General features: G+C 46.8%; 1 protein-coding gene across 1 annotated transcript in view; it reads right to left on the bottom strand.

The window, feature by feature from the left end:
* The window catches only part of trhde.1 (thyrotropin releasing hormone degrading enzyme, tandem duplicate 1), a gene marked incomplete at both ends in the record, with an annotated part of 207,594 nt that extends 194,446 nt beyond the window's left edge, over positions 1–13,148 (bottom strand). The window contains 2 exons of the mRNA XM_083638308.1: positions 9,705–9,831; positions 13,125–13,148. Coding sequence (XP_083494434.1) covers positions 9,705–9,831; positions 13,125–13,148 — 151 coding nt within the window. The remainder of the gene's footprint in view (positions 1–9,704; positions 9,832–13,124) is intronic.
* Between the last annotated feature and the right edge of the window lie 4,352 nt (positions 13,149–17,500).

Genomic DNA, 17,500 nt, shown 5'->3' with positions numbered 1-17,500 from the left:
GAGATTTCTCCACGTCATTCCCTCGTCTAACTAGCGATAAACCGCGCCATGAAATCCTTTTTTAATTTGCGTTTTGGGGCTTTTCGTGATTCTTGTTCAAAGTTACAGCACCTCTGATTTTTCCTCAGGCAGGCAGCTCAGGGCAGAGGTGCAGAGCTCTTCACCTCCTCAGTCAGCCCATTCAGTCTGTCCAAACTCAATACCGATATAATCTCAGTATGAGATTCAGGGAAATATATTATAGTAGCCGATGTGTTTAGAGCAGCGTTGTCACGTTGTCACGTCGTAGTATAGCGTTATATTTTACGCATATTTTATGTGCGCTAAACTGCGATGAGATTTGTTTGCGGAAATGTCAGACTGTTCCCATGCAAAAGCCCCCGCCTCTGATGTTGCCCGCCTCGGCCATGACTGAGAGGCTCAGAGAACTGCTGCGTGCTGCTGCTGCTGCGCGCGCCCCCGGAGCTTGGGGCTCCGTGCATGTGCAGAGCAGACTGTGACTCTCCCGCTTGACTGGCCGGGAGAAAGTGCTTATGATTGATGATATGATGGCCATGTCGTTCCTTTTATGATTATAGTGGCGTTTATTGATAGTATTGTGTTACATAGGAGTTGGTAGGAAAATAACAGGCGATTGTAATCAATTAACAGGTCAAGTGACATCATGGGAATAGGCTTGGAGTTGTGAGGAGCCGAAAGGGTACAGGGGGAGTAGGGGAGTAACTATCTTGAAATCCCATAGTCTTTGGGGACAACCTGACGTCAGGTTGTACCAAATCTCCCATTCATTTGAGGGCAAAAAAAAGCAGTGTTCCACCCTTAGAGGGCGCTTATGCCAGATATGCTGCTGAAAAATGATACAAATGGTAAAATGGCAACAGTTTGGTCACAAATGTGGAGATTTTGACCAGCATTCTTCACACATCACCCCCAAAGTCATATATATTGGTTAAAAGCTGAAAAAAAGTGTTTTGGAGGTAAGTTCTCCTTTAACACATTCACTGCCAGCCGTTTTTTTTTACTGTAGGTAGCTTCTGCCAAGGTTTTTTTTTGAGGATTCTGGCTCATCTTTCAAGAGCCGAGGATTATTTTCTGCTAAGATTTTGTGAACACAAAATATCTCAAAAGAACTAATAGAATGTGTGCTTTCTCTGTCTAAAATAGTTAGTTTGTAGAGTTACTAGTTATGTAGGCATTAGCACTTGAATACAGCATGGTTTCAGCGTCTGAAAATTTAAGCTGAGATAAATGGCTTTTTGTGAAATTCGATAGAACAGTCACTTTAACCATTCATTTTTGGCATCAGTAAGACGTCAGACATCTAAACAATAGTTTTGAACAGTAATTTCCTCCATAACAGCAGGAAACCCCCCTCTCCTTCAAACTCCTCCCTCCGTGTGTGTTCTCCTCCTGCCTCCCTGGCTCTGCAGCGGGCGTGTCACAAGCGAGTTTCTGCTGCTGCTGCTGCTGCCTGGCTGCTGGCGGCCGCTCTTTGGGCGAGTCTGGATGGGCTCGCTCGTTTCTTGGGGTTTCGGTTGAGAGCTTTGATGAAGCTTTTGCGATTCTGGTCTTATTTATGCTGCGTGTTTCAAAGTGTGTTGCACCCATAATCTATTATGCAAATTTGCAATCCCCCACTGCCAGCTCCCTGCGCGAAAGCGAAAGCGTTTTCGCCAATCCATTTTCATGAGAATGGCTTCCTCACGCGGCTGTTTTTGCTTGGCTTTCTCTCGTCTGGAGAGCACTGTCGCCATTTAGTGGGTCGGTAAAATAGATTATACACATTCAATACCTCCCATATTTTAATAGATGTAAAAGGGGTTGATCGACGTCCCACCGTCAAAAAAAAAACGATATCTCGTCATTGGCAGTCAACCGTTGGTTTCTGCTTGACGAGATATCTCGTCCACGGCAGTGAACGTGTTAAGAACAGTATTCGGTTAAATATAGTTAGTTATTCTCTAGTCTCGCTGGCCAGCGTCCTCTCCCTTCCGTCCGAGGAGTCTGGCGCCGCAGGTCTCCATAACTGGGATAAACCCTCCCCTGCTCTACAGCTGCTCTCCCATTTGAGCGACTCTTTCAGTCGCTGCCGGATGTCCGCTCTCGGCTTATTACAAGCTCTGTCATTGGCTCCGACCATGTCAACCAGAGCGGCTTCTGCTCCCTCCTCCCTGTGTGTCGCTGCCCTGCCCTGCCGCCGCAGTGAAAACAACAACGCTAACTAGCTAGCAAGCTAACGGCAGAAACCTACACGCTAGCTCGTTGCTACATGCTGAAAACGGCAAGTTGGATTGTTTGAAACTATTTTCCAAGGGCACTGCCGCTAAGCGCCGGCCATCACAATCCCACTATGGAGACCTGCGGCGCCAGACTCCTCGGACGGAAGGGAGAGGAGGCTGGCCAGTGAGACTAGTTATTTTCTAACTCTGAAGCGAAGCATGAAGCGATGTAGTGGAGCTGAAATGAAAGATGACCCTGCCTTTTAGACACAAATGCTGTGAAAAAGGCCGATCAGCTGGCTGGCACTTCCTCCTGTGCGGACAGAGAGTGCCGGACTTGAAGTGGGCAACGAGCCGCGGGAAACAGTAAATAATAAATCGTGTGCCATTCATAAAATCCCCCTACATACACACACATTTTGTCCATCCTCCCAAGGTCTGACACTTGATTGACATAAAGATGGACCACTCTACTGCTCTGGAGAGCTGTGTTACATTAGGTTACCATGACAACTATTGCCGCTTGGCATGCTGGTAAGTGCATTTGTTTGATCTGTCTTGCGAGCATCGCGGTCCCGAAGAAATTAAATGTCATGAGTGACTTTGTCTCTCTTGTGTGTGTGTGTGTGTGTGTGTGTGTGTGTGTGTGTGTGTGTGTGTGTGTGTGTGTGTGTGTGTGTGTGTGTGCGTGCATTTGTAAACTTGTGTTATGTTGATAATGTGTTTTCTATCTGTTGTTTATTGTATATTTAAGCAATATAGCATGAGAGCTAGTGTGTTGTGGCAAATATATCCCGCTGATCAGTTGTTATCCCACTCGGCCTGCGGCCTCGTGGGATAACAACTGATCAGCAGGATATATGCCACAACACACGCAGCTCGAGTGCTATATTGCTTTTATAAAACGGTTTCCAAGTATGATAATATAAATATAATAATAATACTATAAGTCCGACTGGCATGGTATTCTCATAGAGTCAGTTGAAACACTACTGTAAGGCGGGACCTCTAGCAAGAAGATAGACGTGCGGGTGATTTGATTGGATCGTTCTGGAGACTGAAGTTGACATTGGCCAATCCTGGCGCTTGCTGAGAAGCTGAGAGCTTTCTGGAAAGCCCGACAGGCAGCTCGAGCGCAGCGCTGCATTCTCAGCGCTTGCTGAGAAGCTGGGAGCTTTCTGCAAAGCCCGACACCAACTAACGTTACGGGGTTAAATGCGGGGTTAAATGCGGGGTTAACAGCCTTTTTTTTGCAAAGAAGACATTAGCCCGCGTCTATTCTTGTACAAAACATCATTTTCTGCGAAGTATTAGTAAAGTTATAAGCGAAGATCGATTCACAAGGATCTGACAGCTGTCTCCGCCATTTGTTTTTTTTTAGGTAACCAAAGGCTTTTAGTAAGAGAGTTGCCATGGGTTATTGGAGTGGGTTATTGGATTTATACAATGGCTGTGAACCAATCAGATTGCTTGATTTGAGAGAGCCGTTTTATAATTGCTTTTAATAACATCTAGGGACAAACATTGCAAATTAGCTTAGGCTATAAATGTTACTCACATTGGGTTGACAATATTTCTTCTTTGTCAATATTTTGCACAACGCGTCTCAGCGTATATTATATACAGTATATATTTGCCAGGAAATGTTTATTGATTCAGGTGGGCTCATCACAATCATGTTTACAACACAAGCTCTCTCAGTTCTGGATTCTGCAGATCTCTCTCTGGGTCTGATACACTATGTTACTGCATGCTGCAGATCTCTCTCTGGGTCTGATACACTATGTTACTGCATGCTGCAGATCTCTCTCTGGGTCTGATACACTATGTTACTGCATGCTGCAGATCTCTCTCTGGGTCTGATACACTATGTTACTGCATGCTGCAGATCTCTCTCTGGGTCTGATACACTATGTTACTGCATGCTGCAGATCTCTCTCTGGGTCTGATACACTATGTTACTGCATGCTGCAGATCTCTCTCTGGGTCTGATACACTATGTTACTGCATGCTGCAGATCTCTCTCTGTGTCTGATACACTACGTTACTGCATGCTGCAGATCTCTCTCTGGGTCTGATACACTATGTTACTACATGCTGCAGATCTCTCTCTGGGTCTGGGACACTGCTCACTCCAAACTGATGGCCAGTGATTGGTGGCTTCGGAATCCTGAACCCACCAATCAGTAATGACTTTAGCGATCTGGCCCGCCCACCCAACCTGACTCTGTTAACTTTAGAGAATGAACCATTTTCTCATTGGTATACATGACCTGTCAGTCATTCAATTGTCCCACCCTCAAAACAGCAGTGGGGGCTGCGAAGTGGCAGGGACTATTATGTAGTATCCAGAATGCAGACATTCAATGTAATATTTGAGTCTGGGGAGACTAGGGTTAGTGAGGTCTCTCTCTCTCTCTCTCTCTCTGTCTCTCTCTCTCACTTGCTCCCTCTCTCTCATCTTTATTGGAGCAGCAACAGTCAGACAGCTGACTGGCCTCCAGGACTAGGACGTGTGTGTGTGTGTGTGTGTGTGTGTGTGTGTGTGTGTGTGTGTGTGTGTGTGTGTGTGTGTGTGTGTTAAACCTGAGGCAGTACTGCCGTCTCCCAGATGGAAGTGGAACACTACACACTCGACTGACCACAGACACACACGCATGCAGGCATGCATGCACGCGCACGCGTACACACGCGCACGCGTACACACGCGCACGCGTACGCGTACACACACACACACACACACACACTATGGAGTTCCAAACGACTCAATAAACATGCGCAGCTATGGACTGAACGTGTCACACACGCATGCTTTGACACCTGAGTAGCAAAGCCACGCTTGACGTGTCATGTAGTTTCCCCATTGACTTGTAATGGTCACGCGTGCACGCACACGCGTATGCACTCTGACTGCTGCACCCCGCGTAACATTACACGTAACGTTACGCGCAATGTTTATGCATGCATAAACGCACACATGAAGATGATAGAACATGTTTGTCACGCGCTTCACGCACGCGCACTATGACATGCGCAAACTACATCACGCATGACAACAAGATGCGTATTGCGTACTGTAGCTACTTGCAGCGTGTACACATGTGGCCAATGTTGGAGACATTTTGTTACACGTTCACACACACACGCGTTCAGACACGCGTACACACACCTACAAAATGTCTGGATGATGAAATTACACCTGATTCACCCTTCAGTTATAAAAGGCAATATTAGCTCCATGAGCCGAGCCTTTCAGGCACCTGGATTCAAGAGATCCATGAGCCGAGCCTTCCAGGCACCTGGATTCAAGAGATCCATGAGCCCAGCCTTCCAGGCACCTTGATTCAAGAGATCCATGAGCCCAGCCTTCCAGGCACCTGGATTCAAGAGATCCATGAGCCCAGCCTTCCAGGCACCTTGATTCAAGAGATCCATGAGCCCAGCCTTCCAGGCACCTGGATTCAAGAGATCCATGAGCCCAGCCTTCCAGGCACCTGGATTCAAGAGATCCATGAGCCCAGCCTTCCAGGCACCTGGATTCAAGAGATCCATGAGCCCAGCCTTCCAGGCACCTGGATTCAAGAGATCCATGAGCCCAGCCTTCCAGGCACCTGGATTCAAGAGATCCATGAGCCCAGCCTTCCAGGCACCTTGATTCAAGAGATCCATGAGCCCAGCCTTCCAGGCACCTGGATTCAAGAGATCCATGAGCCCAGCCTTCCAGGCACCTTCATTCAAGAGATCCGCGCGAGAAATCCAACTTCTAGGTTGAACTCAGTCCCAGCAGTGGGCGGGACCAGGTGGGAGTGGGGCTTTCGGGGTGACAGACAGATGGTTCCGTCGCTGCCTGCTTTGCACCGTTCGGCGGCCATCTTGGACAGCTTTGTCCACTCGACACCGGAAACCCCAAAATATCAGCTGTTTATCAGCTCCGTTTAGCCGTCAGACCGATACTCTGGCTCCCCAGATTGTTCTCTCTCTCTCTCTCTCTGTATCTCTCTCCCGTTCTCTCTGTTTCTGTGTGTGTCTGTCTTTCTCTCTCTCTCTCTCGGTGTGTGTGTGTGTGTGTGTGTGTGTGTGTGTGTGTGTGTGTGTGTGTGTGTGTTGAACTTGATGCCCTGCATGACAACAGATGGACCACACACACACACACACACACACACACACACACACACACACACACACACACACACACACACACACAATAGTAGACTGATGTGTATATTTAGATTAACATACAAAGGACAGATTTATAATGGCAGACTGCAGCTCTCTCTCTCTCTCACACACACACACACACACACACACACACACACACACACACACACACACACACACACACACACACACACACACACACACACACACACACACCAGTCTGTAAGCAACAGCTCAGTAAACAGCAAAGTGTCTCCATTCAGACATCTATCTGATCTATCTGTCCATAGAGTGATGCAGGAAAGATGGGTTCAGATGTCTGGGAGTCTTTGGGGTTTGGGGGTTTTGGTTATATAGAAGATTGAAATAAGGTCTGTGCTTTACAAAAGTTTATGAACTGAGACACTGAGGACCATTTTTATGATTTTCTTAAGCTTTTTCTGGCGGCCACATTCACGCTTCAGAAATCATTAAAGTGCTGTTCACTTGTGGAGATGATCTTGCTGAACAAAATGTGTAGGTATCATAATCTGATGTTTGCCACAAAGCTGCAATAATCCAACATCTAATGGAACCATCCCATTGGCTTTTTGTCAAGGGAACCAGGGTGATGCTAACTTCTGTCAGGTCTGGGCCAAGCAGACACCAGAGTGTTTGTGTCTGACCTCAGATCAGTTACACAGTGTCACAGCCTCCTCCTGTCAGGTCTGGGCCAAGCAGACACCAGAGTGCCTGTGTCTGACCTCAGATCAGTTACACAGTGGCACAGCTTCTTCCTGTCAGGTCTGGGCCAAGCAGACACCAGAGTGTTTGTGTCTGACCTCAGATCAGTTACACAGTGTCACAGCTTCCTCCTGTCATGTCTGGGCCAAGCAGACACCAGAGTGTTTGTGTCTGACCTCAGATCAGTTACACAGTGTCACAGCTTCTTCCTGTCAGGTCTGGGCCAAGCAGACACCAGAGTGTTTGTGTCTGACCTCAGATCAGTTACACAGTGTCACAGCTTCCTCCTGTCAGGTCTGGGCCAAGCAGACACCAGAGTGTTTGTGTCTGAACTCAGATCAGTAACACAGTGTCACAGCTTCTTCCTGTCAGGTCTGGGCCAAGCAGACACCAGAGTGTTTGTGTCTGACCTCAGATCAGTTACACAGTGTCACAGCTTCCTCCTGTCAGGTCTGGGCCAAGCAGACACCAGAGTGTTTGTGTCTGACCTCAGATCAGTTACACAGCGACCGGCCACGGAAGGGACCGTGGCAGGGAAGTGGTCGTCATGCCACAGCAGCCTTTCCTAGCTTGGGGCAGAGAGTACTGCACTCTGAAGTACCGCGGTGCCATGAGACACTATACTACCATGAGACACTATACTACCATGAGACACTATACTACCATGAGACACTATACTACAATGAGACACTATACTACCATGAGACACTATACTACCATGAGACACTATACTACCATGAGACACTATACTACCATGAAACACTATACTACCATGAGACACTATACTACCATGAGACACTATACTACCATGAGACACTATACTACCATGAGACACTATATGCTGGATACCAGTTTAGTGGGACTTACCTTCTCTCCTGTTATTATTAGGTTTTGAGAGAGAAAACTCTTTGTAGTTGTGTGCTACATCGGCGCCGCTAGGCCGGAGATGGGGGTTTAGCGGAGCCGCAGCCTTTCCTGGTGAGTGGCCGGGCTGCTGGCTTCTCTTCTCCCCGTAGCGTAACCCCCGTCCCCCGCACAGCACATGCATGTAATAACAACAAATTGATATCCATTCTCCTGGTCGATGGTCTCATTTGCCCATGTATGTCATATAGAGACACCATTCATAACCAGTTTAAAAGTTCTGTGTATGGATTTAATTTTAATGTTATACGTTATAGCATAGATATGCGCTCTGAGGTAGTCTTACCTAGCTTGGGCAGGGCATACTGCACTCTGAAGTAGTCTTACCTAGCTTGGGCAGGGCATACTGCACTCTGAGGTAGTCTTACCTAGCTTGGGCAGGGCATACTGCACTCTGAAGTAGTCTTACCTAGCTTGGGCAGGGCATACTGCACTCTGAGGTAGTCTTACCTAGCTTGGGCAGGGCATACTGCACTCTGAAGTAGTCTTACCTAGCTTGGGCAGGGCATACTGCACTCTGAGGTAGTCTTACCTAGCTTGGGCAGGGCATACTGCACTCTGAGGTAGTCTTACCTAGCTTGGGCAGGGCATACTGCACTCTGAAGTAGTCTTACCTAGCTTGGGCAGGGCATACTGCACTCTGAAGTAGTCTTACCTAGCTTGGGCAGGGCATACTGCACTCTGAAGTAGTCTTACCTAGCTTGGGCAGGGCATACTGCACTCTGAAGTAGTCTTACCTAGCTTGGGCAGGGCATACTGCACTCTGAAGTAGTCTTACCTAGCTTGGGCAGGGCATACTGCACTCTGAAGTAGTCTTACCTAGCTTGGGCAGGGCATACTGCACTCTGAAGTAGTCTTACCTAGCTTGGGCAGGGCATACTGCACTCTGAAGTAGTCTTACCTAGCTTGGGCAGGGCATACTGCACTCTGAGGTAGTCTTACCTAGCTTGGGCAGGGCATACTGCACTCTGAAGTAGTCTTACCTAGCTTGGGCAGGGCATACTGCACTCTGAAGTAGTCTTACCTAGCTTGGGCAGGGCATACTGCACTTTGAGGTAGTCTTACCTAGCTTGGGCAGGGCATACTGCACTTTGAGGTAGTCTTACCTAGCTTGGGCAGGGCATACTGCACTCTGAAGTAGTCTTACCTAGCTTGGGCAGGGCATACTGCACTTTGAAGTAGTCTTACCTAGCTTGGGCAGGGCATACTGCACTCTGAGGTAGTCTTACCTAGCTTGGGCAGGGCATACTGCACTCTGAGGTAGTCTTACCTAGCTTGGGCAGGGCATACTGCACTCTGAAGTAGTCTTACCTAGCTTGGGCAGGGCATACTGCACTCTGAGGTAGTCTTACCTAGCTTGGGCAGGGCATACTGCACTCTGAAGTAGTCTTACCTAGCTTGGGCAGGGCATACTGCACTCTGAAGTAGTCTTACCTAGCTTGGGCAGGGCATACTGCACTCTGAAGTAGTCTTACCTAGCTTGGGCAGGGCATACTGCACTCTGAAGTAGTCTTACCTAGCTTGGGCAGGGCATACTGCACTCTGAAGTAGTCTTACCTAGCTTGGGCAGGGCATACTGCACTCTGAAGTAGTCTTACCTAGCTTGGGCAGGGCATACTGCACTCTGAAGTAGTCTTACCTAGCTTGGGCAGGGCATACTGCACTCTGAAGTAGTCTTACCTAGCTTGGGCAGGGCATACTGCACTTTGAAGTAATCCTGGTAAAATCCCAGAAGCCTCTTGGTGATGTGTAGCGCGTAGTCGCCCGCTCCGCTGGCTATGGCGTCGGGCCGGGCGTACAGACGGATCTGAAAAACAATACAGAGACATGGAAAGGAATGTTAGTTGATTTTGCATATTTTGAAAAATATAGTGACGGACTTCTGAATGGACCATACCGGAGGTGGTCCATGTTAGAGATACATAACGCCAGGCTCCACCAATTGTAAGAAATGGTACTCGCAAGTCTCCTAAATGGTCACGTGGTCACCTCTCCCCTGAAACGCTGGGGGAGGTGATGCGCGATTAGTGCTGACCTAGCAAGCTAACTTGAACTAGAGATTGTGAGTTGCCAAACTCCACACAAACCACACACATAAACACAAACCTGTGCCTTGTTAGCTCAATATAGTTGTAACTAAGATATTTGATTAAAAAAAAATCCAACCACAGATTTAGCTACTACATCAACAAACTTCACATGTAGCTTTAGCTAATCGCTCCCTGCTAACCTGAGTCCCTTTTGCCAACACCTGTGAGAGTGTGTTGCTGAGACAGAGACAGCTCCTGAACAAATAAAATTTCCTCCTGATCTGTCCGTCTGAAAAATGCTATTTTAGTGTCGGGATGTTCAGAAGATATGTGGCTTCAGAAATTGAGCAGAATATTTACTTTGATGACTATGGGGCGAAAGAATCTGTCATAATCTGAGATCACGTTGACTCCTCCCATAGACTCCAATAGACTCAGGACTGCCACAAGTCTCCTACGTGGTTGTGGCCATGGAAAATCATGTGCAAAACCGACACAAATACAGGAAGTGACTTGAATTTGGTGTGTCTTGCTTTGATATCCCCTCGTCTTTGACCATGAGGAAAATCTTTGTTGCAATTGAGTGGATGTGCTGAAGAAGATCCAGCTTGCCAGGACGTATGGGTGATAGATCCAGCTTGCCAGGACGTATGGGTGATAGATCCAGCTTGCCAGGGCGTATGGGTGATAGATCCAGCTTGCCAGGGCGTATGGGTGATAGATCCAGCTTGCCAGGGCGTATGGGTGATAGATCCAGCTTGCCAGGATGTATGGGTGATAGATCCAGCTTGCCAGGGCGTATGGGTGATAGATCCAGCTTGCCAGGGCGTATGGGTGATAGATCCAGCTTGCCAGGGCGTATGGGTGATAGATCCAGCTTGCCAGGGCGTATGGGTGATAGCAGTGCCGGTTTGAAGGTCTGACCCTTGTCCTCCACCCCCCGACACTGAACTGAGACTGAACTGACACTGAGATCGTGTGGCAAGCAAGACTACTGCTCTGCACATTTCACTTGGATCTCAGACAGCTAGCTCTGTTTGGTTTGGCTTGACCTCTAGCTTTGTGAGACCATTCAGACAGAGGAGAGGTGAGACTATTCAGACAGAGGAGAGGTGAGACTATTCAGACAGAGGAGAGGTGAGACTATTCAGACAGAGGAGAGGTGAGACTATTCAGACAGAGGAGAGGTGAGACTATTCAGACAGAGGAGAGGTGAGACTATTCAGACAGAGGAGAGGTGAGACTATTCAGACAGAGGAGAGGTGAGACTATTCAGGCAGAGGAGAGGTGAGACTATTCAGACAGAGGAGAGGTGAGACTATTCAGACAGAGGAGAGGAGAGACTATTCAGACAGAGGAGAGGTGAGACTATTCAGACAGAGGAGAGGTGAGACTATTCAGACAGAGGAGAGGTGAGACTATTCAGACAGAGGAGAGGTGAGACTATTCAGACAGAGGAAATGTGAGACTATTCAGACAGAGGAGAGGTGAGACTATTCAGACAGAGGAGAGGTGAGACTATTCAGACAGAGGAGAGGTGAGACTATTCAGACAGAGGAGAGGTGAGACTATTCAGACAGAGGAGAGGTGAGACTATTCAGACAGAGGAGAGGTGAGACCATGAGGAGATGTTAGAAAAAGAGGGTTAAACATGCTGCTTCCGTTATATAGTTGTAATTGGACTCTTCTGTAGGGAACCGGTGGGCTGTAGGCAACAGTAACTCAGAGAATCAGTTACAGCCCAGCAGCCTGTTGCACCAGCTGAACGTAAGCTCACTCTTAAGTTAGGGTGTAAAGTCCACACTAACTGCTACGTTCAAACTAGTTAGTTTGACACTAAAGTTGTGTCTTTGTTTAGTTGCACCACGGAGACATAAGGTACATTTCAAATAGTAGTCCTTAAACCTCACACTAGCCAAAATAGTGTCGCAGAAAATGACGTGTACAGTATCTGTGACCAATCAGTGAAAAGCACGGTGGAAACGGTGTTTATTTACCGTTGTTTAATTAAGTGGAATGAAAACAGTCGGGACATGTTGCCCACCGCAAATTAGTGCTTTCATATTTCATCAACACTAGTAACCAAATGAGAACGTTATTGAGTAACATTTGTTTACATTACATTAAATTACCTCATTTGGCAGACGCTTTTATCCAAAGTGACTTACAATAACACGTTTAGGTTCATAATAGGCTTATTAACGTTAACGTTAATCTGTGAGCTCTTCATCAGCATTGTAGGCTAATTTACGACCATCCTGCCTCGCTAAATTGTTGCTGTTATTTGAATTTGTATGCAGTGACGCAGCTTGTGGAAAACAAAAGCGTAAGTCATAAATATCAAAGGGTGTAATAATTTATCACGGAGAACACGTTACAGACGCAAAACAACGCTGCGCCATGGTGCCAATATTGCCAGCTGTGCCAATGACCTACTTTACGGAGGACTTTACACCTAGTAAGACGTAGGTGTAACATTTAAGTTCTAACTTATGCCTACGTTGTAACTATTAGGGGTGGGAATCACAAGTTTGATCACGATGCGATCCGATCTCGATGCATAGGACAACGATACGATTTTTGCCAATATCACAAAGTCTGCCACGATACGATACGATACGATATCACAAAGTCTGCCACGATACGATTCGATTCAATTCGATTCAGGGGGCTGCGATCGATATTAGACAATATGCCCCACGGTACGCCCACAATCAGTTAAACAATCAGTTAAAAAAAAAGCAACTAAAATATCATTTGACAATTTTATTGTAGCGCTCTTAGATATTTCAATGAAAAATAATTGATTATTTTTAATAAGATTCCAAAATAAAATCATGTTTATTTATTTGATGGCGGGTCATAGCGATTAATATCGATGTTTTCACTGTGGATCGATGCATGGTTGATCATTGAATCGAGGCATCGATGCATCTTGCCACCCCTAGTAACCATTTCACTTGGTGCAACCCAAATATTTTTGGTAGTGCGTAGGTTACGTTTCAACTTACGCACAGCTGGTGCAACCCACTGCAGGTCTCTAGCAGTGTAGAGTCGGTGCTGTTGTTACCATGATATCTTCACTGCTGATCATCTACGACCGAATCACAGCAACAATAGCACCACCTCCAGTGTGATATTGCTTTTATTCATCTTAAAAGCTTATTAAGCTTAAAGTCCCAATCAGTAAGATTTTTGACATTTTTTACTGTAATATAACAGCTTTTTAGTCGGACATGGTAGATTGACTTGGAATAGGGAGACCCTCGTCTTTATTTATCCCACACCGCCCTCCATTGGCCAGCACTGGGACTAAGCAGTTTGTCTGTCACGTCCCGTAGCAAGAAAAAAGAAAAAAGAAAAGCATGCGCGCATGCGCTGTACAGCGGAAGCGCTGTGTTCATGAAAACAAGGAAGTAACTCGATTCGGATTTGCTACGAAAATGATGTTTCACGGAACTATGGATTATTATTTCATCACGTGGTGAGTACCCGATGTCACAACATGTACATAGAGCTTTCTGGCGCTGTGTTTTGTTGACATTGAACGGCGATATCGTTATCGATACTATTGGACCTAGAGGGCGCAGTTTCTCCAACAGTAAAACTTGGAAAACTTACTGAATGGGGCTTTAATTAACATTTTTAAGTAATTCGAGACAACAGATGATTTCTGTCTGTTATTTGTCTCCGCCAACAAAACCACTTCCCTCAGGATTGCACTACTACAAGTGTTGCCAAGCAACAGGTAAACTGATTCTTCACTGCAAGCTAGCTAGGCTAGCGTTAGCTACTTTGACGTTAGCACAGATGATTTCAGTTCACCGTTCATATGTATCCATCCGTGTGTGTGTGTCTATCCATATCACTGTCCCTACTGCGCACAGAAAAACACTGAACGCAACCTTGAGGTTACATTAGAACAGCTGTGTCATGTCCCAGTGCTGAGTATAGCCTGCAGAATAGCCTATATAGAATGTAGAATATAGAAAATATAATATAAAAAACAATATATAGTGTATAGAGTGAAGTACTGGTTGCTGGCAGGCTGCCAGATTTACGACACAGTCAGCTGAGAGACCAGCTGTTACCATGGCAATCTGTGATGTCACCGGTCAATATTCATTAGCTACTGTACAACCAATCAGACCAGCCTGATGAACTGTGTGTGTCTGTGTGTGCGTCTGTGTGCGCATGTGCGTGCGTGCGTGTGTGTGTGTGTGTGTGTGTGTGTGTGTGTGTGTGCGTTACTGTGTGTGTGTGCGTTACTGTGTGTGTGTGTGTGTGCGTGTGTGTGTGTGTGTGTGTGTGTGTGTGTGTGCGTGCGTGTGCATGCGTGCGTGTGTGTGTGTTTTATAGAGCTTTTACTGTCAGGAGAGAAACCACTTCACTGTCAACTGAAGGACGAGGCGATCAAATAACACACGCACGCACACGCGCACACACACACACACACACACACACACACACACACACACACACACACACACACACACACACACACACACAGTCAGTAACACACAAACACACAGCATGTCACTGTGATACACATTTCATATAGAGACGGAAGCTTACACACAAACCTCTCTCTCGCACGCACGCACGCATGCACGCACGCACACAATATCCACCAGTCGTTGGACTTTTTGGTAGAAAGTGTGCGGAGCCAATCATTATATGTATGCCTAAATAGAGAGCCACGTAAATGTGTTTTTTTAAACACGATTTTTAGAAAATGTTTCAAAAGTCATAAAAGTGAACTCTATGGGTACTCTATGAACTAGGCCAGTTCCGTGCGAGGGAGGAGGTGTGGGATGAGCAGAGCAGCAGAGAGCATCAGGGAGGAGGTGTGGGATGAGCAGAGCAGCAGAGAGTGTCAGGGAGGAGGTGTGGGATGAGCAGAGCATCAGAGAGTGTCAGGGAGGAGGTGTGGGATGAGCAGAGCATCAGAGAGTGTCAGGGAGGAGGTGTGGGATGAGCAGAGCATCAGAGAGTGTCAGGGAGGAGGTGTGGGATGAGCAGAGCATCAGAGAGCTTCAGGGAGGAGGTGTGGGATGAGCAGAGCATCAGAGAGCTTCAGGGAGGAGGTGTGGGATGAGCAGAGCATCAGGGAGGAGGTGTGGGATGAGCAGAGCAGTAGAGAGCTTCAGGGAGGAGGTGTGGGATGAGCAGAGCATCAGGGAGGAGGTGTGGGATGAGCAGAGCAGTAGAGAGCTTCAGGGAGGAGGTGTGGGATGAGCAGAGCATCAGGGAGGAGGTGTGGGATGAGCAGAGCATCAGGGAGGAGGTGTGGGATGAGCAGAGCAGTAGAGAGCTTCAGGGAGGAGGTGTGGGATGAGCAGAGCATCAGGGAGGAGGTGTGGGATGAGCAGAGCATCAGGGAGGAGGTGTGGGATGAGCAGAGCAGTAGAGAGCTTCAGGGAGGAGGTGTGGGATGAGCAGAGCATCAGGGAGGAGGTGTGGGATGAGCAGAGCATCAGGGAGGAGGTGTGGGATGAGCAGAGAGCGTCCTGACTTTCAACTTTGTTTCACGAGAGCGCTCGTTCGCCCTCTGATGTGGGACCGTTTTTAACCCCGACCCAAACCCAACCAAGGTGTTTTTGTGCCGGTCTTTTCACCACTGCAGTTTCCACTGCACACACACACACACACACACACACACACACACACACACACACACACACACACACACACAAACACATGCGCACGTGCACCCGTGCACGCACACACACACCAGTCGTAAGCCCATGGCACACCAATCGAACATTCTCCAACAAACACTAACGAACACGAACACACGTAGATGTTCGTTTGGTGTGCCATAGCTGTCTGTCCTTGTCTGTTCGTGTTCGGCGATGTTCGCCCGGATTCAACATGTTTAATCCGTGCTTGTTCGGTGTTCGCGGTTGTCTGGTCAGTTCACCATGTTTTCAGTCGCGTATCCATGGAAACGGAGCTCGCGCACACGCGCGCACACTCAGTACTAGCTAGCAGTAAACTTCTGGCTGTTGTGTTGCAGTGGCGCCGGAACGAGTTTGCAATAAGGGGGACACAAAAAAAAAAAAAAAAAATCTAATTTTTTTTTTTTTTTTTTATGGTTTATGTTTTTTCGGCGCCCATAAGGGCGCCGATGAAAAATTTACGTTTTTATGGACGTTTGGATGATTTTTAGCCATATTTAGATGAATATCTCATTTTAAATTAACATTAGGATTATACTGTAGTAATGTAATTATTCAGTATTTTTCCTTTTCTCACTCACTTGGTGACCTGCTCTCCCTTTAGGTCATTTTATAATTACACTACAACAGACAGCAACACAGGCAGAAACACTGAACTTATTATTATTATTATTATTATCACTTCGAAACACAGTGCAAAACTTGTCATCTCAACACAAAAATAAAATAACAATAACCGTATACGATTATAGCAGCAGCCAATGACAGTGAGTGCAGTACAGAGTCCAGGTCTGTCTGTCTCTCAGGTGTAATAATCCCACAATGATCACGGCTTTAACAAGTGTCACAGGCTGTGTAAACAGTGTAAAGTGGGCTCTCTGTAACTTGATCCCTGGGTCTGTCTGTCTCAGGTGTAATAATCCCACAATGATCATGGCTTTAACAAGCATCACAGGCTGTGTAAACAGTGTAAAGTGGGCTCTAAGCGTCAGGGGCAGTTTAGTTCTTTTTTTTTCCAGATAAAAAAAAAAAAAAAAAAAAAAAAAAAAAAATTTTAGGGGGACCAAATTTTAAGGGGGACAAAATGTCCCCATGTCCCCCTTGTTCCGGCGCCAGTGTTGTGTTGTTGCTGTCGATGGCTTTGTTTTGGACCCTGGAAAGAGAGGAACTCTTGGTGGAGCTGTGGGAATCAAAACGAGAGTTGTACGATGTGTCATCTCAACGATTTTCCAACCGAAACAGCCGGGCGAACGCAATAGAAGAGATTGCTGAAAGACTCGGCACTACTGGTGAGTTGATAGTGGGCTAACGATAAGTAGCTTTACGCTAGCATTAGCTACTTAACGTTAGCCCCGTCCACCGAATTAAACACGGAAGTTATTTGGTCAGCTTCTTCTTCTTTGGTGTTTTACGGCAGTTGGCATAGTTATTGTTGCATTACCGCCACCATTTGGCTGAAATTAGAACAACTGTTGTGCTGAATATGTTTGGTCGGTGTGTCATGCTTTCAACAATCTCCAACATCTGCCAACATTCACAGACAATTGTGTGTTGGTGTTTGTTGGAGAATGTTTGATTGCTGTGCTGCTTTACAGATACAAGTGGACTGTGTTGTCTGTCTCCATCACACTTTCATTCTCTCTCACAGCGCTGAGTCATCAAAACTGCAGTCATATTCACAACACGCGCAACACGCACACACACACATTCACACACACGCAGACACACACACACACTCACACACACACTCACGCACTCACACACA

Source organism: Poromitra crassiceps (genome assembly GCF_964638095.1).
Source record: "Poromitra crassiceps genome assembly, chromosome: 6".
Taxonomy (NCBI): Eukaryota; Metazoa; Chordata; class Actinopteri; order Beryciformes; family Melamphaidae; genus Poromitra; species Poromitra crassiceps.
This window is presented reverse-complemented; position numbering and strand designations above follow the sequence as displayed.